Source organism: Passer domesticus, chromosome 4, assembly GCF_036417665.1.
Source record: "Passer domesticus isolate bPasDom1 chromosome 4, bPasDom1.hap1, whole genome shotgun sequence".
Lineage (NCBI taxonomy): Eukaryota > Metazoa > Chordata > Aves > Passeriformes > Passeridae > Passer > Passer domesticus.
The window spans coordinates 56,262,053-56,285,017 of NC_087477.1; the positions used below are offsets into that span (position 1 = coordinate 56,262,053).

Consider the following 22,965-nt stretch of genomic DNA (forward strand, 5'->3'; position numbering starts at 1 on the left):
TGTTTTGCTTGTGACTAAGCTTCCATGTCGTTAAACTAAGAAGTCTGATATGAACATCTAATTTTGTAATCCTTTTGTTGAAACCCTTTTATTGAGGCAAGTTCTGAACATTCAAGTTTATTGGGCATTAACCCAAACCTGAACATCTTATTCACAAACAAAAATGTTACCCCCATTCAAGACTGAGTTTTGCTACCACTTTCTTCTGTAGCTAATTACAGCTCTCATAAATATCAGTGTGCAGTGAGTTGTGATACAAAAGTAACCTTAGTTTAAATCTCACCGTGCAGAAGTAATTTAGTAAGAAGTTAATTGTCACTGGGACAATCCAATTTTCACATGGGAAAACATGAGCTCTTTCCCAAGAAAACAAAGCACTGAAACTTCTTCCTCTGAATATAAAAGATTAGCAAGGGTTTTTCTCATGCTATCATGTTCTCTTACAAGCTTCTGACATAAAAAAAAATATTTCTGGAATTTCTTCAACTTCTTAGGCTGGCAAAGCTAAAGAATAAATGGGTGAATTAAGAGACAGAGGACAGCAATTTGCTGATGCTTTTTGTCAATACACCTCTCTTTCAGACCCCCAGCAAGTTATTAACATACACACTTCGTAAGTCCCTTGTTTTCTTATATTGAAAAAAAAAAATTTGAGAAGATTACAAGTCCTTACAATATCTGTAAATTAGCTTAACCACTCCAGCAAAAAACAAGGTTACAGTTAAGTGATCACTTTGCATTTCACAATTTAATTACAAGCTTTTTGCAAGAAAAAATAAAATTCAGTACAGCTTTTTGTCCTGCCTTTTTTAGTCTTTCTTGGCCAGCACTGACATTTGTGGGGTTGCACAGAAGATCCTGATAGGCACTGTGCCTTTCCCAGGGACTGTGTTCAGCTGGACCTCCAATGGCTTTCTGGAACTTTCTGGAAACCACCACTGGTACAAGAAAAATGGAGTGATAGCCTGGGAAAATAGATGAGAGTACAGGAGTTTGCTAGAACTAGGAATCTGGGGAAAATTAAAGTAACCATGCAACCATGACCTGTATCAGATAATGATTTAGATATCTATTTTTTAAAACTGAATTTGAAGTACAGCTATAAACAAAACAAAGCACAAAGTTGCTAAGGATTTGTTTTCTGATCACCTCTGATTTTTGAAATACTAAACTGTTATTAATATCATGTAAGGTGAAAATATAATTTTAGTCATTGTCTACTGTAAGATTTTATAGAGGATTTACTATACAGTAGCAAACATCCACTAGAGTTTGTCTGGCAACAAGAAAGTGGATTGATTTTCAGTGCCTTCATAGCAATAATTTACAACTCTGTAATCTCATACACCTAGGGTGCTTATAAGGTTAGAATATGAAACTCTGAATATTTTGATAAGAACGCAGAATAATATCTTGCTTACCTGAATGTTGCCTTTGCCTAATATTTGGTATCTCAGAGAATCAGCTGAATAGCCTGAAGTAGCTTATGGGATTCAAGAGACCTCACTCACTTCTGTATCTGAGGTTTGTGGGTTTGTGGTTTGTTTTCCCTGTTGTTTCCTCATTCATCTTAGTTCTAGTGATGCATCTACTTTATGGATAAAGAGGTTTTTTTTCTCAGATTCTTGCCTTTTCCTTCAATATCCTGTATGTATACTCAGGTTTGTGTCACCATCCCTGGAGATATTTAAAGGATGTGTAAATGTGGTACTTAAGGACATGCTTTAGCTGTGGATATGAAGGGGTTGGGTTTATAATTGGACTTAATAATCTTAATAATCTTTTCCAACCAAAATGATTCCCTGATTCTAACTAAACCAATTGTGTCATTCAAGTCATATGCAAGGGTAAGTAGCATTCTGACAATCTGTTAATGGTGGTTTTGTTGCAGAAAACATTCTGCCTCTGAAAGAAACAGTGCTATTTTGAAGTTCACTGTTTCTAAACAAATTCACTTACTAGAGAAAAGTTTAAATTCTCAGCTACTCTATTTGTTATGAAATGTCTGCACAAGAAAAACACGACTGTGCTATAATTTCTGCAAGTTTGCAACAACCTTTATCATAAATTGCTACATTTGCCACAATAAGAAGTTCTTTAAACAATTCTCCCAGGTCTGTTGCATGAATTTATAAAAATCTTCAGTTAGTGCATTGTTTCTTGATGAAATTAACCAGATGTAGCACCAAAATATTTAAAAATATTTCCAAACAGCTCTGCATGGAAACGACTGTTTGTCTATGCAGGAGTACAGGAAAGTTTTGCAGCACAACAAAGAACTAAACAAAGCAACCACCCCAAATTATGTTATACATTTTATCCACCTTGACAATGGCACCATAATCTCATCTGCCATGTGTCAAAGACCCCGCATCTCGTCTCAAAGACTAACCTTTTTAGCCTCCCTTCTTAATTTAACTCTTAATTTAATACATTTAGGCATTTTAACCATCTAAGACAATAATTTCTGCTTCTCACCTGGAAGAAGGGGGAGAGTGCTTTATAGGTTTTGATTTTTATGTGGTGCTCTGATACTTTTCCCAATGAACAAAAGTAGGTCCCTTCTGCAGTAGAGCACATTAACTGGTGGCACATTTACAGTCAGTCTTATGCACCTGGTTTGATACTTTTTGTTCCTTGATCCTGTGTGTCCTTTCAGACATGAGATTGCTTCAGCTCCATGAGATTCAACCTGTCTATATCCTCTAGCTTTCCATACAAGAACTTATCCCCTCCTTATTCTTTTTACCACCAACTGCGCTGTGTCATTTTTTATTTTTTGCCTCTTTACAGAGGTGTTCATAATCTAGTCATGCTTCTGGGTACAGGGAATAAATGATTCCTTGTTGAATGCACTATATCTCAGCTTTCCTTGATTCCTTTTTTCTTCTAATGGCCTCCTCCAGATATGAGATGTATTGGAAAATGTTTATGTCTACCACAGAAGCCTAGTGAATTTCTCATGTAAAATGCTGTACTGAGCAAGATTACCAAAACCAGAAGGATAAATGCAGACTTTTTTGCTTCTACTTAGATAACTAATTAACTTATATAAGCACTGGGTAGATTTCAGTACCTTGCAGGCTATGACAAAGTCTTCCTACATTTTGCCACTTAAGATACAAAAATTCTCAGTCAACTCCTAAGAATGAGCCAACCAATCTCTCTGGTTAAGTAACCAGCTTAACCTATTCCTCTTGTATGAAGAAATTTGTATGATTTCTATAAGAAAAAGAAAAGTGAATAAAGGTAATTTTCTGTAATGTGTTAACTGGACTTGAAACACTCAGTGGTGAATCTTCCTCTTCACCTCACCCTCACACATGAATAATATTGGACCCTATTGTTAAGGTATGATTAGCAGGGGCATTGTGTTATATATTTTAATAGGCTGTTTTTGCATTTATTTATGTCACAATCATATGAAAGGAAAGATATCTAAAAAGACTGAGTTGACAGTGTAACCTGTATTCTCAAAACTCTTCATTTACTAGGGTAGCATGAAAACCATTGAGGACAAGAACTCCTATTTCTCACCTATTTAGAATATGCAGAGATTTGTTTTAATTCTCATGTCTGTGTTAGGCCTGATTCAAAGTCCATTGCAATTGTGGGAAGAGCTGCAATCGTTTCAAGAGGCTGCTGAGTACTACTCTTGCTCTGTCTTCAGGTATTGCAGGGTAGAGTGTCAGTAATAGACTTTACATAGATACCAAGCATTTCCTGGATTCTATGTTTTCACTGGTGAACTGCAGGACAAAGGCTTTGTATTCGTTCTTCTTCCCCCGCTCCCTTTGCGCTGCATTTGGTGCAGTGCAAAACAGAAACTATTTGGTTTGTTTTCCATTTTTCAGCTATTACATTAAACAAATATTTAGTGTTTGAAATGCGCTAATTTATAAAGGCATATCAAGTGTAAATATGCAAAGCCATTCACTTATTGGTGTGTTCGTAACACCTACCAACAAAGGTATCAAAGCTAAGTTTCATGTCACTGGTGCTGATTTAATTGCTGATTAATAGAATGGTCTCTGGTTTTTCTCTTTTCAGTCCTTGATTTATAGTATAATAGAAAAGAAACAAGATCACTGAAGTATTTTCTTGCTCATTTTTGCACAAAATTTCTAGATCTGAGGTACTTTTTCAATAATAAAAAAATGTAACAGCAGTTATCTTTGATTCACATTCACATCACATTTCTATTTAATTACAGTATTTCTCCAGTCTAATAATTAGTGTTTAGATTACTGTTAAAATATTCTCCACAAAGCAGCTCACAGTAAACAGAAATAGGGTCCAATAAAGGTAAAGATATGCTTTCTTGCTTACTTTGTAAGTCATAATCATTAAAGTATAGTAATAGAATAATTACAATGATAATTTAGAAAATATCAAGAACAAAGCTCAAAAGTAACTGAATTTGTTTATGCTGGAAAGAGCGTGATTAATTACATTATGCTTACTGATACTTTTTTCCACCCAGTGAACAGAAATTACATTCATATTTTGCTCTCTGTCTCTATGGAATTTGATTTTGGCAAATTTCTGTTGTTGTAATTCTGGTATGATGCTAAGTCAGGAATGCCTGCTGGGAGATGGATGTCATCAGACTGGCTACTGTAATTAAGTGTAACTCGAAAGACAGAGAGTGGGATCTCATACATCATTTATATTTTATTAAATTGAAGAGAAATTATAAGATAATTACCTTCTATATTGGACAAGATGTACCATTTTGTGTTGGTTAACTTTACATTTGTTTTTGCTTCTCTTGGTTACTGGAGCTAATGCCACCACTTATTTACATTAATATTGCAGGAAAGTTGGTATAATTCTAGTGCAGTAATGGCAGTCTGAGAAGTCTGTGTTTCCCATTAATAGCTGTCTGTGGTAATAGAGCATCAGCTAGAAAGTGATCCTGATTGACTTAGTTTAATACAGAACTGCTCTGTTTCAAGAATAACCACTTCAGGAGTGACTGCTACACCATCCCTGCTGAGTTAACACAGCTGTGCAACAATGATTCCTCAGATTGTTTTGCACCAAGGTTTTTGAGTGATTTTCCATTTCATCAATAGTGAGTTGCTAAATTTCATTATTAAAACAACATCTCTGCTAGACAGTTTACTCAGCTGACATGAAACATGGAAAACTAGAATGCTAAAAGATCCCTAAAATTAGTAAATAGTCTATGGGTTGAGTATGTGTTTAGGCAAAAAAACAGCTGTGGAAAGGAAATTACTACAAAGGAAAGCTTTTGTTTGGATTAAATTGGCTTTGAATGTGAAAGATGTCAACTTTTTGCAATGGAAATCAGGTTAAGTTCAGGAGACAGTTTCTGTCAAGAGCACATGAGTTTGAAAGACCTTAGAAAAAGCTAGACAAATTGAGATGCTGCACCTGACTTCTAGTGCTGAAATCTCTCTATAACTTACCAGTTAGGTATATTTGGATTTTTTGTTGTCTGTAATTTTTCAGCACATTTTATTCTTTTTCCAAGTGTGCTCTACAGGAGGAGACATATTTTTTGCTTAGAAGTAGAAAAGGCATTGGTTTTGTTGAGACAACGTATTATTCAGCAATTGGTAATATGGTCGTGTTTTTTACATTTTTCTGAACATACAGTAGTGAAAATCAAGATTAGAGCCTTACATAGAATTCAAGGTCCTCTGAAGACTTCACTTCTACAAGCATAACTTATTTGTGTGTTTAACAGAAGTGAAAAAGCACGTGTATACTAGTGCTGTTGAAAACTTTATATTTGGAAGAAATGATCAGTGATCTAAAGTTCTTGTAAGGAAAATGAGAAGAGAAGCTTTTTGAGAAGAAAAGCTATTCTCTCAACAGCAAGTGTGAATGTGTAGATGAATAGCTGCAGGAATATACGAGCATGTCTCCTCCCCTGTGGCGTGTATACCAGTGTAGGCCTACATTATTGGTTCCATTCTCAGTCTGTTCTATCTATTAGTTCAAATATTTTTTATAATAGTAATCTTACTATGATTTTTCTGGTGTCTAGGCTTGTATCTCATGTCAAAAAGGAACAGAATGCTTTACCATGGGTTTTAATGTTTTCTGCCTGCAATCCCTCCATAATGAATAGAACTACAATCATAGAATCAAAGAGTGGTTTGTGTTGGAAGGAATCTTTAAGATCCTCTAGTTCCAAATCCTCTTTCATGGGCAGATATATGGTACAGTATAGCATAAAATTGAGAGAAAGATAAAATTTTAGGTATTTTTCAAAGTTTGTGAACTCTACAATCCAATGGAGAAGGATAAAAATTACAACTTATTTGCATATCTGCTAGTAAAAAATCTTCAGCTAATTTCAAAACTTCATATTTTTGCATTCTTCATTTGTTTCTTCCCATGACAAACTTTATAGTATTAAATCGGTGATATATAATAAAATTCTCTTTTTTCAAAAAGGACTTTTTTAGCAAGGAAAGACAAGAATGAGTAATTTAATGCCATCTGAAATATATAGCATTAATATAAGATTTTAACTCAGTCCAGCTGGCTGCAGATCAAGAATACCAGGCAAAACTCAGCCAACTCTTTCCATAAATGATCTCTTTCTTTTGTGGGCACTCCAGCTTGCCTTGTCAGTTGTGTAAAAATCTTTCCTCCAAAACCCAAGTTTTCCTTTTCAAAGCAATTATGAACATCTTGACACAAGAGTGTCAGGAAGGAGGTGGTGCCCTGATGGCCCTAGCAGGGGAATGTTTAGAGTCTCTCCCCTCCTTAACCACAGAGGTCTGCACTGGCACTGGGAGGGTCTGCTCAGTCTGAAATCAGCAGATGCTTTCAAAGGGAGAGTCTCCAGGGGAGGGGGGAGTCATTCAGTCCCCCTGAGAGTAATAAGGGAGAGCATAAACTTACATTTTGTATACCAATTTTTTCTGTACAAAATTTTTGCTATGAAAATTAAAATAGGTTTTGCACTTAACTGTTTTCAAAAGATGTCCTTTGCTTCAGTTCTAGTCAGCCAAAAGAGGTATGTGGGAAAAGGGACTGCAGTAGGGACTGTGTATGTGATGTAAAAAGGGGCTAGAGGGGAAAGGCAAAAACACACTTAGAGAAATACAGGGTTTAAAACAGCAAGGAAGTGAAATACATCCAGTTCCATTTTTCCATGCCTGGATAAAACAGAATGGATATATTAAATCCAAATTTAGGGTCATAGCCTTTAATTGGCTTCTTCTGTTTGAGTTGATTAAAGTAATTGTAATGTTTCGCTAGTACAAGGATGAAATTTTTGAAACCATGAATAAAATGAGGGGGTAAGTTTTTTTCTAGAGATACTCTGATTAATGCTGCCTTCATACAGGGTTTTTTGTTTATTGAGTGTTCAAAATAAAAATTATAACATAAGTAGAGAATGTTATATTCAGAAATTGCCAGGTCTTCTCATACATTGCACAAGGCAACTTGGTAGTAAAAAGACACACAAGCACTTGAAGACATGGGAGTACATAGTGGGAAAATGTAGTGTTATTCTTGTCAATAATGATATGTGCTCCAAATTCACAAAAGCAACTAAAAAACTGGCTAAATCTCATTTGCAGGCATGTTCTCAAAAATGTTTTCATTCTATTAACATTGTTTGCTGATGATAGCAACAGGACTTGTAGACTGTTTTCCTTGTAAAAACATTTGGGGTTTTATAATTTAGGCAATAATTCAAATAATTCAAGCATCCTTCATTTTAAGAAGAGTTACAATGTTTTCTTTTCTAAACATATGGATGTATTCAAATTTAATTAGTTTCTTTATCACACCAGTGAGGATACAGATTAAAAGAAATATTGTTTTTTCCAGTTCATGACCTAAACTATTTCCTCCTTGTGTGGAGACATCTTAAAAATAAAATCTCCAGACAAGTAACATATCAAGTTTGACCTACTATTTATATTTGTTTCGCATGCCTAAATTGCCCTGTGTAAATGCTTAAAGGCAAAAATTAAGGGCTATAAAGGCTTTCTTTGACCAGACATCTAATGCCCAAGTTTTGACTTCATGATGCTAAAGGTAGGATTTCTGTATAATTCTATAAATCTAATTTATATTTTTGCATTCTAATTTGGAAGGTACATAGCTTCCAGTGGGAAATAATGTGAAAAAACTGGAAGCAAAGGAAATACTGTGTTTTCAAAAGAAAACAAATTAATTGCTAATACCTTGCTGGCTATAGATCGTATCATACATCAATAATAAAATCTCAGAATATACACAAAAGGGAGATACAGAAAAGATAAGAAGGTTATAAAACTCTTGGAAATTCATTGGAGACTATCAAGGCTAAAACTGTCTAAACATAAATTAATCTTATAATAATATTTTTTCTAAGTATTGTGATGAATTTCCAAGTCAGGATTATCCTTTTTTATTTTATGTGTTAATTGTTTTGTATCATGCTTAGACTTGCATATACACAAATTGATAGTGCCCAGCAAAAGAGGTGTTTAGTAAGTTGTAAAAGCAGAAACTATAGTAAAAATGTTATATTTCTTGTGTTGATGTGAACATTAGCCAGAACCACAAAGTTAGGACTTCTAAACAGAATAGTTAAATTCCATTATGATATTATTGTTTTCTGAGAGCAGTGTTTCCCTGCAAAGCCAGCACATAATGTCAAGCCTGAGTATCACTTTGAGCAACATTTTGCCCCCTCTTCGTTTCAGCAGATTCTTCTCCAGCATTCCCAATCTGCTGGGGGAAAATTCCAGATTTTTTTTTTTTTGTGGTCTTTGAGTGAAATACCTCATATGTCTCTAGCCTGAGAAAAAAACAAAACCAAAAACAATCACAAAACCAACAAACTTAACAACTCCCACCCAGCCAGTCCTCACCACTTCCTTTGTTGTGGTGTGGCAATGAATTTCTGTTTTTTAAATCCAGTGTCAATATTAGGTTGAATAGCCTTTACAGTGGTGTATTTCCAAGCAAAAACAATAAAAACACAGTGAGGGGACTGTGTAGGAAGCTAGTTTAGTAACAGCACTGGCATCCTCTGGATGTGTAAACTCATGACGGTCTTGCTCACCATGGAGAACATGGCCCCTGTCACAAGGGAGATCACATCTACTGTGTTAGCAGACACTGAGCTGCTCCACTGGGCTTTCTGTACACATGCAGATCAGATGAAATAACTGTTCTGACATTTGTAAACCTCAGGTATCAATTTAACATCAGTTAAATGAAGATCCATGCAGTGACAATAAATCATTTGGGACATTGTTTTTTCAGTTTGGAAGAAAGTGAAACTTAACCCATTTTGGTGATTTCTAAGGTATTTTGAGGTGATATTCTCTCATCATCACTCTAAACTCAGTTCAAAGTCATCAGAGGATCCTGCAAATCCAGCAACTTTTTTAGAAGCCCTTCGCATTGTACATTGTAACTCTGCTATGAACTGACACATTTGTATTTCTGCTTTTCTAAGATTTGGTTTACTAACCATCACATCTGTCTTCTCCTAAAGATCAGGTAGACTGTGGTTTATATGACTATTTTATCTATACATCTCCTTTAATTCTAGCAGGAATCATCTAATTCATGTTTTGCAGTGCCTTTGAAGCAGTCTATGAAAATCCTACTAATGGAATCCTACCAAGAGAAGTCTCTGTATACCCTGAAAAACTATACTCTCTATACTTTAGTGATTATAAAATAAGAGGCTAATTTGGACACTTATATTGCCTACTTCTTGGCCACAATGATGCAATTGTAACATCTTTGCATCCATTTCTTGAGAAGGATTTTTTAAAAATATTATTTCAAGTGAGTTATTTTCTAAATTCAAATTATGAAAATCCATACAGGAGCTAGTAAAGGTTTTCACAGTCCTGAATTCTGAGGCAGGCTAGTTATCTAACTTCTGTGTTAAGTCTCTATATAAAAGGGAAAGGGAGGAACTTCTTGAGAGCATTATTTAGTCCGTCTGATTGAAGATCTTGCTTTGAGTTGCACTTTTGAGGATCTGCTCTGCCTCCTTTTTCTACAGAGTGTAGGAAATTTACCAACATAAACTAGGTGTTTGGGGCTGTGATGTGAGTACCCCCTCATCCATCTCTCTTTCCAGTCAGAGGATGTATGATGCTGTGTTCACTATTACCCTGCTGTACCTCATGTGTATCCAGAATTTCCAACCAAGAAAGAAATCTCTGCTACAAATCAACAGAACAAAGTTACACTACTGAGCTCCACAAAGAAAAGAAGTTGGGCTTATCCTCAGCAGGAAAATGGCCTCTTCAAACTTGTCTCCTGTTCCCATCACAGATTAATCTTCATCATTTGTACTTGTACAATCAAGTTAATTAATTTGGGATGAATATTTTGAGGAGTGTTTAGAATCCATAGCTGTTTGGAAAGTATGTGTATCCAGGTGATGATGCATTTATTCCAAAAAGTTGTGCTGTTAAAAAAATGAATTGCTATAATGGATTTATATTAAATATTAATATAAAATATTTTTCCAGCAGTACATCAATAAGCTGGTAAGCTGGTTACAAAAAGCAGTATTTTTAAAATTATTTCTGCTTATTATTTAGTGTGCTTTCCTGGTAAATTAAGAAACAAATCATTCATCATTTAAAGTTATTCTTTCCCACTAGTACCATTTCAGATTTGTGTATTTTCTGTTCAATAGGAAATAACAGAAGACCGGGATCGTTCACGACTGGATTCAATGGTGCTGTTAATTATGAAACTGGACCAGCTTGACCAAGATATTGAAAATGCTCTCAGTGCAGGCTCCTCCCCATCCAGCACCCCAACATACAAACGGAGGCATATACCTGTAATCAATTTTTATTACTATTATTCTAAAGAGAATCTTTTTTTGCTTCACCTTTTTGTTTCAGTCGTCACATTTTTCAGTTCCTTAGTGTAGAACTAAAGCTCTTTTTGTGAAGAATTTGACTTGGTTTTTTTTTGTGTATGTACATGTTTTGAAGGCAATAATATTGCCACCTATTATTTCCTTTTGGCATCTTCTCATAAATGAGAGCTTCAGAAATCCCAGATAAAACAAAGATAGCTCAAGATTCAGAAAATGTCTGGTTGTCTAATTATCACCTACTGTAAAATGGAGAGTCAGCACAGGCTCAGGGTTGCACCAGTCTCAGAACATGAGTATGTGTCATTTGACATTACATAGAACTGAAAGTAAGTCTGAGCTACAGGTCTTGAGGTCTTGTTTTCCTGCTAGGGGAAGGCAAAAAGTCCTTAGTCATTCAAAGTAAGATTCTGAGCACATCTTGAGTTATTTAATGTAGGGGGTTTTTTATTCACTTAAAAGGATCATTCTTTGCTGAGAGTAATTCAAAAGGGGATGGATAGCTCAAAACATGACTGATACATTCCCTTTTTTTCTGTAAAATGTTTACACACGTAATTCTGATGAACTTGAAATGGCTGATCCACGGTATTTTTGTGCAGGCTTGTTGTTAATTTCACCCACATGTGCAGCAGCTGTTTTTCAATTCAAGAAACCTGAGAAACACTGCCCCAAGATCTCTAGACTAGCATTTTTATAATTTTTTTTTTTTTTTGGCAAGTGATATTTTCTTTTAAATAACGAGTTTTTCCTTTGAAAGCCAGGCTTCATTATTGCTAAGTGAGTGGTCTGTAGGTGAGAAAAGCTGTATTTCACTGTGTTTGATAACTGAAAATTACATAATGTGTCATTTTTTGAGGAAATCACATAATTTCACTTTCCATCATTAAACATTTTCCCACTGAATATCAATGTTCTCACACTATCTCCTTAAACACATTGATGACACAGGAAACCTGAAATACAGTGTTGACATCTGTTCTCTATCTCACCAACCCATGCCAGCACTTTAGCTAATTTCTTACAGCAATAAAGGTAGTGATGAGTATGAATATGTGTATGAGTAACCCTGCCTGATAATCAGAAGTGGTACCTGTTCCCATGCTGCAAAACAACTCTGCTGAAAGACAGCTTGCATCAAACATAGAACATATGCTATCTATGGAGAGTGATTTCCTAGGATTTTTTGAACCTTGGATTGTTGTGGACCAGAAGACCAAAAGTTCTGGTTTTCAAGATATATAGGTATTGAGTTCAGTCTCATATTTATTTTATAGTAAGAAATCATTTGAATATGATGTAAAAACTTGAGTAATGCCACAGAGATCATTGTTCTGAACCGTGGAAGCATAGCTCTGCTAATAGAAACTTTTGAGAGCAGCTGTAGCCAAACTGAGTGCCACAGAGGCTGCTCCATGGCTCTGCTGCATTTCCTGGTGCTTCACATTGCAGATGACTCACTGGCAGGAAATATCTGACTCAAATACATGGTCCTACCTAGAGTCCAGCTTTGTCCTTAGTTTCTAACCCTTTTCAGAAAACCACACGCTCATGTACCTGGCATACAGGCACCTGTCTAAATGGCAGCTTTGGCTTGGCAGACCACAGACTTAACTGGAATTAACAAATCAAAGGATGTTGTATCTTTTCAGATCAGGAGCAGAACCCCTGAGAAGACTCTGCCCTGTATTTCACCTATTCTAGGAACATGGCATAAGGAAACCGAGGCTTTGTCTGCATGGAGTTTTCTGAGATTAAGAGTTCAGGAGATTTTTTTGTATCCTGTGTAGCTGTATTCATGGAGGCTGCACCTCATGTAATAATCCTGACAGTATATGGCTGGTTCTATACAGAACATATAGCCAGTGTCACAATTTATCTGCAAACAGTATAATCCCTTGCCCTCACCCTATGCAGTAAATCAAGCATGTGCTAAATTTTTACTTCCTGGACAATAAAACATACTGTATATCTTTTTATTCTCAGAAAGAGGAATGTAATCAGTGTCATTAAAAGTAAGGGCATTTTAACCAGAAATGGTATTTGGCTGATGAGTGTCTGGTGATTCAAAAAAAACTGAGGAGCTGTACCTCTGAATTGTATAAACTGCTGGAGGGTGAAGTCATTTCATCTGCGTAATGGCTTACAGATGTTCACTAGCTTGCAGTGCTGCAGAGACAGAAGGTGGGAGCACACAGGAAATACTGAATATCAGAGAAAAATGTCAAACTTCCGCATCCCTTAACTGATTTTTCTTACCTTGCATTCTACCATTTAGCTTTGATGTTAGAAGTGATTTATAACAGAACAGCAGCTAATGCAAATCACCACATTGAAAAGACAGCAAGCCTATGTATTTAAGTGAGCTTGCCTAAATATTTCCATTATTTAGCAGAAATATTATTTTATTTCACATGCACATTTACTAAAGAGACTTGCAAAATTTTTCTACAGGATGTTGAATCTGGTTCTGAAAGTGGAGTGGATGTTGCTTCAGTAAATCACTCACAGACCAACTTGTCTTCTAATATCTGTGCTCCTGACCTAGCACCTCCCTCTTCAGTAGCCAGCTCTGGAGCTAAACCAAAGGCTGGGGTGAGTACAAAGGTTATATTTTTTTTAAACTTCTCTCATGATTCCAGATTGGAAGTGAAATAAAAAAAAAATTATACTATTCCTTACTTGGATTGTACAACAGAATGTGTCTGACACTGAGAAAAAAAATGAAAGTGGTCTTAAAGGGCCATTTTAATGGCAAACAATACAAGTCTCACATTTAAAAGCACACTATTAACAGCTGAAGATTACAATAAGCTGTGGTTTTATATGAGGAAATAATTTAAGGGAGTTATGCTATTTAGGAAGGTAAGTTTTTCTGAAGTGGTATCACTCAGAACGCTTCCTAAATCTCATGAAGGATGCTGCCAGATATTTATGCTATCCAAACCCAGTCATCCTCTTGAAGGTACCTACTACCCTACTGATCTGAGAGTGTCATTCTAAGGCAAAATTTGGCCAGTGCTTCCAGATGCTTCCTTAGGACCAGAGGGGAACCTCTGAGCCAGCAATTTGTCTGCCGTTCCCAGTGCTTGCTAGGTGGTGAGGAAAGGCTGGCCTCAGATATGGCAAGGAACCTCCTTCTATATTCATTCATAGCTACACTGAACTATGAGAAGCATGGCTCTTTCCTTTGCTGTTTTCTATCCTTTGAAGAATTCTTCTTCATCAGTGGGTGCAGAAATGCTCAGATATCCTAGAAACTCCTGGTATACTGTTTCCACTGCCTCAAAAAGCACAGAAATCTAGACTTCTAAGTTTTGCCTATGCTGAAAAGTCTTAGCATAACTCCTACTCCATCTGTTCACTTATTGAAATGTTTCTGGTTACCAGACCAGCAGAAAATCTAGGATAAAATATTAAAATAAAAAGTGTAGTCAGCATAAATATATGTTTAGAACAAGTCTATAAAAAGTAAAATAGAAGCCACCTGCCACTTGCACTACAATAATAGCAAGTTAATTAATGCCTTTGATTGTGGCTTAACAGAAGTTCTAATAAACATTTACATTTGGGATTGTTCACTTGTACAAAAATAAATTCACTTGTAATTTATCATCAGTGCATAACTATAGCAAATAGAGAGCTCTGCACTCTGTCACTGCATACATAGCAGCACAAATTCTCAAATAAGTACATATGTTATTCTGGAAGGTGATATCCCATTTTACCAGACCCTGAGAAGTGCACAGAAACATTTTCACTTTTTAAGGTATTAAGTGTCCCTTCCAAATTTTGGTTTCTCTGCTAGTATTTGAGGAACTCTAGACACCTGGCTTTGCAGAAGTGTAGGTCACTTCCTGGGAGTTAGATATTATGTGTTAATTCAGTTTCAGTAAGTATTTTTCTGACTTTTGCTGAGATTAATATATCATGCTGAACATATATGCAAATATTATTTTATTACATAATTTTATAATTTTTTATAAGTGAAGATAAATTTTCTCCAAACACAACTGTATTCTAAAGTTTTGCAGTCCCAACTCCTCCTACCCTGTAGCAATCCATGTAGTGATCTCTGAAGATCCACAATGTGATGCTCTGTCTATAAAGGAAACTGTAGTTTTTGGGGTTTGGGGAACTTTTTTGTTTTATTTTTGTTTTTCTAATTTTGATTTGGATTTTGCTTGGGGATTATCTTGTCAGACTAGCTATAGGAATAAAATGATTCTGCACTTGAAAATCAGTGAGCTACTTTTTAACAGTGGTAGTGGACTCTTCCAAAGATTTTACTCCCTTTTTGGAGTTTGTAACTGCTGATCTCCAAGGATTCCAGATGCTTAGTCTCCAAGGACAACTTCTTTTGTTATGTTTATTAATAGTATGTAAACAGGAGTGCAAGGGTGATTAGTTATATTATGGAATGATTTGTGGTATTTTTAAACAAACTATAGCAAACAGTTGACTGCATCAAAGTCAGACTGTAAAGTTAAACACCACATCATATGCAGACCTGGGTAGTGGGAATAGCAAGGCAGGGCAGGGAGACATGAATTTGGATCTTTTTCCTGATAAACCTGTAAAAGATATTAACTACACAGGATATAGCTCATAGATAGAAAATTTGTGTATAGAAAATTTGTATACAGACAAACCATGTTCATTCATGTTCATTCAGCATTCTACAGATTTAAACCAAGCAATTTCAAAAAATGTGACAATGTGTTGGGATATCCATAAGCATAATTTGGTTTGATAGTTCTAGTGGAAATGATTCACTCCTTGGTTTATGGAATGCAGGATATTTTAAATTTTCATGAGAATGTTTTATAAAATGTTAAACAAGAATTGCATTTAAAATACATAGAATATTCTATGCAAATAAATAATAAATATTATTTTAAATAAAATTAAGGTTATGTGTATGTATTTTCATGCAAAAGTTGTTTAACATTTCACGAAGGTTTACTTCTGGATAGTCAAACCTATTCTTGTCAGTGTGACTACCTGTGTACAGTCCATATCCATAAGTGTAAGCACACACCTGCATGCTCACACACACAGAGAGGTCCTTACTGAATACAGGCATGAGAAGGAAAAACAGGATTCTCCACAGAGCCGTGTGGAAAGACTTCTCTATTATTCTGCAGGGTGCAGCATGAAGGCCTTTGATATGCAGATGTACTTGGTATTTTGGGCTTATGAGAAGCATACAGCTGAATACTGAATAACCTCCATCCTAAATTTAGGAATCCACTGTTGTATCTCATGGTCAGGGTGAAATAGCATGATGTGACCAATGGGGTGTTTGAGCCACAAATTGTACATGTTTGGAAAGCTGCTTATATGGACAATCCTTGTTAAAATAAGAATTCATGTGACTAATAGATACATTTCCTACATAATTTAGGATGGGATAGTAAGAAATGGTTCTGGCATCCCTATGTTACTTACTTTTACAGAGTAAAAAAATTCATGCTGCTAAAATTAGCACATCTTTATGTTCCAGGGATTTATTAATCAATCTCCAAAACAAAGAAAGATTTTTTTTGTATATTAACATTGAGAATATACACTTAGCTAGCACTAATCACATGAGAGTTGAAATCAGGCTAAAAAAATAAGAAATCAACAGTCTTTTGCCCCAGTGGCCATGAGAAACACTGGAAAAAGAGAGTGTCTTGTCTGGATTTGGAGAGAAAGGAATGTAAATATTCTACATGCCATTGCCTTCTACAGACCAATGTTATACATTAGGACAATTAAAATATTCTTAGCAATAAAGATGAGAAATTATTTATTTTTAAATGTGGTTTTATTATTATAGAAGCAATATGGGACTACAGTACTTAAAATATGTTTTAATGACTAAAGGCAAGTTACCATATCCTTCTCCAATGCCCAAACTTGCATCAATTATAATTGTCCTTTTTTTTTTTTTTTTTTTTTTTTTTTTTTTTTTTTTTTTTTTTTTTGCTTCCTCTGTACAAAAAATTGGCTAAACGACAACAGCAACTAAGGCCTAAAAGTTGTGATGTTGTGGCCAAAATTTTGTCCTTGAACATCTGCTCTGCAAAGCCTGTTTATTTTCTGTTCAGGTGAAAAAAAATGAGCCGTGATTATTTTCTACTCCTTGTCTTGGCAGTCTTATCCCTCCTGTTTCAACAGTGTCCAAGTTAGCCTTAATCACACTGTACAAAGGTAATCAGGCATCTATTATCACCAGAATAGCTGGTACCTAGGAACAGATTGTTTTTCAGATTAGCTATAATGACTCATTTGAGATGCATTCAATTCTCAAAGTGATTTAAGACATCAGTTATGCCTGCAAGTATAAAATTACCTAGTCTGGCTGAGCACTGGAATGGGCTTCAGGCATAGCTGCTGGTATCCCTGAAGCCTTGGATGAGCTCAGCAGTCCCCTTTCACAAATCTTGTTACTGGACTGGGACAAAAACTTGTATTATCTAGATGACAGATTTGCAAACTTTTAATTTATATATACTAAAATAATTTAACCAAATATACTTTTGATTCATAATCATGTTTTTTAAAATTTGAACCTTTTAAAGAAAACCAAATCACTTTATGAAAAATAATTTTGAGATTTGTAGATTAAGAAAGAGTTCAAGTTTCTTGCTACTTAACTACACTTATTTTTAATTATGAAAGAAGATAAAATTTATTGTAAGTACAAGGAAACCTTGATTTAAAATTAAATACCAATGACAGAGAATCATCAAATTATTCCAAGGGTTTGAAATGTTTACATTTCCTACTTCATTAGGTTGTATGGTAAATTCAGCAAACTATGAGGTATTCAAATATATACAGAATATGTCAGTGCATTTGTGCTGACAAATCTTTAGCAGTCAGTCAAGAAATTTGAAGGTGGTAGATTTTGATCTCTGAATGATACTTTTATGTTATATTTGCTTATTTATCAAAGGCCTCATATAATTTCTAAATTTTGCTGCCATTATAGCATTCCTTGAATTCTTATTTTACTCATTCAACTGAAAGTTAATCTGGTAAACATCAGGGAGAAAGATCCTTATTATGTAACATTAATTCAAATACTGTTTCTTTAAAACTTGATTATTTTTATGAACACAAGATGAAAAAATTCTTCTCAGGACCTGATCAGGTTGATTAATTTAGTATTGTCTTTTGTATCTATGTTTAAAATAAGGTGTTTTAGAAAACAAGGTAAGGGAATTACTTATGAAATTAACATTTTACACAATCACAATTTCATTTGAATTCTAACAACTTGTTATTTTACCCTACAAAAAGTAAAATACCATGAAGTTACATTTGCCAATCATGTATAAGAAAACAGCAGGATTATACTGTATTTGTTATACAAACTTCTCAAAAATTTTCTTTGACTCAGTCTTGTTCCCCAAAGGAATCTGTATTCTGTTTTCTCTTCCTATGTTAGTCCTAAGTGTACTTATTTTATCTCAAATCAAATGACAGAGTTTTTTGTGCTGTGGAGGCTTTTAAGTACTGTAAATCTTAAAGGTCAGCCCTTTTTTGGGGGGTGGGTTTTTTGTTGTTGTTGGTTGTTTGTTTGGGGTCTTTTTGGTTTTTTGCCATGACACAGCTACTCCTACAATTTGAAGCAAAATCACTGAATCCAGTTATGACACCTTTGACAGGTGTCACTTTTGCTTTGGTCAGGGATAGTCTCTCTCTCTGTCTCTCCCACTTTTTCTCTCCCTCAGTATTGAATCCTGAGAGGCCAGTGTAAATTCACAATGCAATGAAGGGTTTGCAGTTTTATGGGTCCAGCATGACCTAGAAAATCCATGCATTAGGCTATCTGCTCCTGATTCCAAGTTCAATTCCAATAACATATTGGTTATATAAATAAATACCCAGCTTCTGAAGTGCTAAGCACGAAGACTTCTGAGACTTTCCAAGATATCAAGTTGTACATTTACATTCCTGTCTCTTCTTGCAACTTGTTTATAGCAACTATGCTTATATACTGGGGGTATTTCTCATGTTTTCTGCCTTTTGTAGAGTTGCGGACACTGTCTTCAACACTGTCTCCATCTGGTTGTTTTTGATAATAATTTTTTTATAAACTGAAGAAAAAGTTTATGACTTCTTCAGCTGTAACATCACTAATTGTGCTGTTAGAAATGTAAAGTACATTTTTCCACTGTCTGCTGCCACCTGGTGTCTTGCTTTTTAGATGAGGTGCACTGCACAGGGGACATCAAACACTTGGACATAGGCAAATAAGATTTTGCAGAATTAGGGCATTATGCCACAGTTAAAAGGTTTAATGATCAAAATTAATTACCGTAGTCTATTTTTAGTTTATATTTAGAAATTACATATTGCAACTTTGATAACAAAATGCTTTGACTGAAGAGAAAAACTCTAAGTGAAAATTTCTAGGTCACTTATTGACTTAGAAGTTGTTCCCAAAGCAATGTTTTTATTGGAAAAGTAAAGAAATATGCAGACTTCATTTTGCAAGTTGGGAAAAATGACTTTTTTATCTACTACACATGGATAAAATAACCTGTTTAGTTATTTGCACCTCTTTCCAGCTAATAGATGCTTTTCATGATGACATACAGATAGCTCTCCTGGCAGCCTTGTCTCCTTCCAGTGCTTTGTGGATATGCCTAAACTGTCTCATCTAATGGAATCTTCCAGGTGAAAATTATGAGCAAACCACTTCTTCGAAAAGCTATTTCCAACCATTAGGTTAAAGGGTTAATTAAATATTAGAGTGATGGTAACAGTGGAACATTGATGTTCCCTTGGTTTAAGACAGAGAGCCTAAAGAACTTTCAAAGCACAGAAAACAGCAAATTTTAGTTGGGCCTGCATTAACACTATGTTGAATACTTTGTTTTATCACACACAGTCTAATTTTGCAGACCAGCATTGTTGTGGACAGGGATTCAGCCTCCTGTATTAGATATAAACCTGAGAAGGAAGAAAGCAAAACTATGTTGTATATAAACTTAGGGGTATTTGCACTTAAAAAAAATTGAAGATTATTCTTCATCAATAAACCTTCTCCTCTTGTGAAATCAACAGGAGAAGGTTCAGTTTCTCTAGACATGGTAGGTTTGATAGAATGTCAGGATGTAAACTTTTTTTTTTAAACAGCTCTCATATGAAGCTGGTCAAGCCTAAATTTTAGAGAGTTTGCTGAGCTTTACTTTCCATGACAATACATTCTGAATACCAGACACTACATTAAATGTTCCCAATTGTTGTCCAATTTTAATGCCTGATAAGTTTAGTTCAAGTCTGTCTTCTGTGCTCTTCCATATGGATTGAGTTGAATCCCGACCAAGTTTCCCTTTTTTCCCTGAAGTTGCTTAAATGTGTTTAACTGTATGTCAGTATGAAATTTTAACTCTTTTTCAGCACCCGCCAAGAAAAGCATACATGACATTTATATCACCAGGATTTTTTTTTTAAATACTTTGTAAATTTTCCCTGTCGGTATGTAATCTATATAGTGCATTTCTGCATTGAAGAATTTCAATTCTGAGATGGAGTATGTCATTCTTGTTGCATGCATGTGGAAAGATAGGAGTATGTCATTCTTGTTGCATGCATGTGGAAAGATAGGCAAAATTCTTAAATAATTTTCAATTAGAAGGCTGTGAGTGCAAAATTGTTGCAATTTATGTAAATTGCTTCTTAATGTCAGTGGCATTAAGAATTTATTTCTCTGAAGAAAAAAAAAATCCACTAAGCACTGAAAAGTTTTATTAGTAATTTGTTGTTGCTGTTTAAATTGCTATAATGCAGAGGTGTATACTTCTGTATGGAATTGCATTATTAATGATCACCACAGAAGATGGTGATTGGAAAAGTGAGGTACACAGCAAGTAATCACTACTTCTTAAAAACAAGGGACAATCTTTTTCAAGGATTAAATCTGTGAATATTACTGATATTTTGGAATTTAGAAGTAAATTAATCTCAAAACGTTCTTACGCATTTTTCTGGGAAAAGGTTTATAACCCATCAAAACAACAGATGGTGCACATTATCAGCACAGGCTTCACATGACTGTCAGTCATGAGATGAAGTCCAAATGCAGGATTTGCATTTTACTCGAGAATCACAGTATGTCATTGGGATTTCCATGTTTTTGTACACATCCTCTAGTGTTTGCAGGTCTGGGGAGAGGAAAGTAGCCTGGATGGATCAACACAGCCACAGACATGCTCTGAATCACTGACAGCTGTACATGGAAGCCCTTACTGGGCTATTTCTCTTACATGGAAGCTGTTTCTCTTGCACTGAGTTTTATCTCAACATAAGTTCTCCTAGTGACATATGCCTTCTCTCTTCCATGCCTGATAGAGCCTTTCACAGCAAGTAATAAATGCCAAACATTTCTGGGAAACTGTTGAAAAGAAGGAATCTGAAATTTCCTGTTAATATTGTACAGAGTTATATTGCATCAGTTATTACATGTGTACATCTCACTTTTTTTAGAATTCTACCTCTTTGAAAGGAAACAATTGGAGGATATGATGGGGGATTAATTATAACATATACAGACTAGCACAAGGATTTTAATGGTGTAATTCCTTAAATCCGCATTGAAGATCTATGGCAAAATGAGAAAAAAAATGTTCTGTGTGAAAGCCTTTCATAAACACTGTAGAAAAAGAAGTATGCATACATTTGTGACTGTTTTCATCCTGCTCAGTGATAACTCAAGATACCTTAAAAATCACCTCGAATAGGCTTTCAGAAAGGGTCAGTAGATACCTTTGCTGGACAGTATGAAGGGATGGAAAGCAAGAGAACATGGAGACTTGTTGCAGAAAGCTAGGTTACAAATTTAGTGGGAACTGGGGATAAAGAGCTTTAAAGCTATGAAAAAATGAACTTTTTGCCAGTAGACCAATAAGTGACAAAAGCCTGCAACTTTATGCAACCCAACAGTGTTGCATAGGACCTTCAGCTGGGACAAACTTGCTAGAAGCTGAATTATTTGTTACCGCATAATTTGCCAAGGACACCTTTATTTCTAATTTTGAGTTACTCTATGAAGAAATCTATTGTATCTCTATTAGACTCTGTGAGTACTTATTACATCTCCAAGGACTCAGATCACTGGAGAGAAGTAGTCAAACTAAACAGTACAGATTTAAGACCGTCTTGTGACTGAGAGCCTTTACCTTATCCCTTGGCAATTCAGGAGAACAGAAAGATCAGGAGAACAGAAGATGTTTTGAAGATGGAAAAAACAGTGTCATTTCAAGAGTTCCTTTGTAAGGCAATGCTTAGGTTCAGTGGTGCAGTTGCTTTCTGTCTCCTCTGTGTGACTCGAGGAGGGGGTTCAAACCACCCAGCTGTCCCATGCAGTACTACCATGTAAAGTAGCTTAGATACACAATGACAGCAGGCAATCATAGCTGAGCTGCCAAAAAATTACTGAGAAACCTACTGCTTTGAGTATCTGCTGTGCTAATCTCCAAAGTGATAACTTATTAGTGGCCATTTAAACTAATATTAAAAAAGTTGTCTCGACAAGATAGGAATTGTTCTATTTATTATAAAGTACTGTTACTGTAAAACTGTTTTTAAATAATCCTCTATTATTCATTTCCAAAAGTTTGGTTCTTGATGGGATTTTGGCCTATGTTGAGATGTTATGAAATTTAAATCCCTTTTGGCATAGTTGTATATATAAAAACAGGAAAGAACAGAATTATGTTAAAATTATTATTTACTTTAACTATGCTCCTGAATCATTAAAATGTCTTTTTTCCTGTTTCTTCTTTTTGGTTTTTTTTTCTTTTTTTTTGGTTTCTTCTTTCTTCTTCCTTTATTATCTGACTTTTTTTTTCTGTATTCCTTCTGTTTTCTTCACATTTTCCACCTTTATGATTTTTACTCTGGTTCTGCATCTTGTTTAAAGTCACTATAGCTACTTACACCAAATTGTATCCCCCGTGCTCCAAAGTACAGTTTGCCTCCTACATATTCCGTGGCTGTCTTTCATCTGATCACTCCCAATGAGATCACTGGAATGGTTGTGCAGCCACAGTCTTGCTAATTTCCGTAAGCATCTGAATTTCTTCTCCTCTAATATACAGCTGGACAACAAGTCTACCTGT

General features: G+C 35.2%; 1 protein-coding gene across 3 annotated transcripts in view; it reads left to right on the top strand.

Moving 5' to 3' along the window:
• The window catches only part of DLC1 (DLC1 Rho GTPase activating protein), a 209,179-nt gene that overhangs the window by 39,641 nt on the left and 146,573 nt on the right, over positions 1–22,965 (top strand). For 2 of the 3 annotated variants that reach the window (XM_064418072.1, XM_064418073.1), the window contains exons 3-4: positions 10,655–10,804; positions 13,298–13,438. In XM_064418072.1, the coding sequence (XP_064274142.1) occupies positions 10,655–10,804; positions 13,298–13,438 (291 nt within the window). The remainder of the gene's footprint in view (positions 1–10,654; positions 10,805–13,297; positions 13,439–22,965) is intronic. The other variant, XM_064418075.1, reaches the window with a different exon arrangement.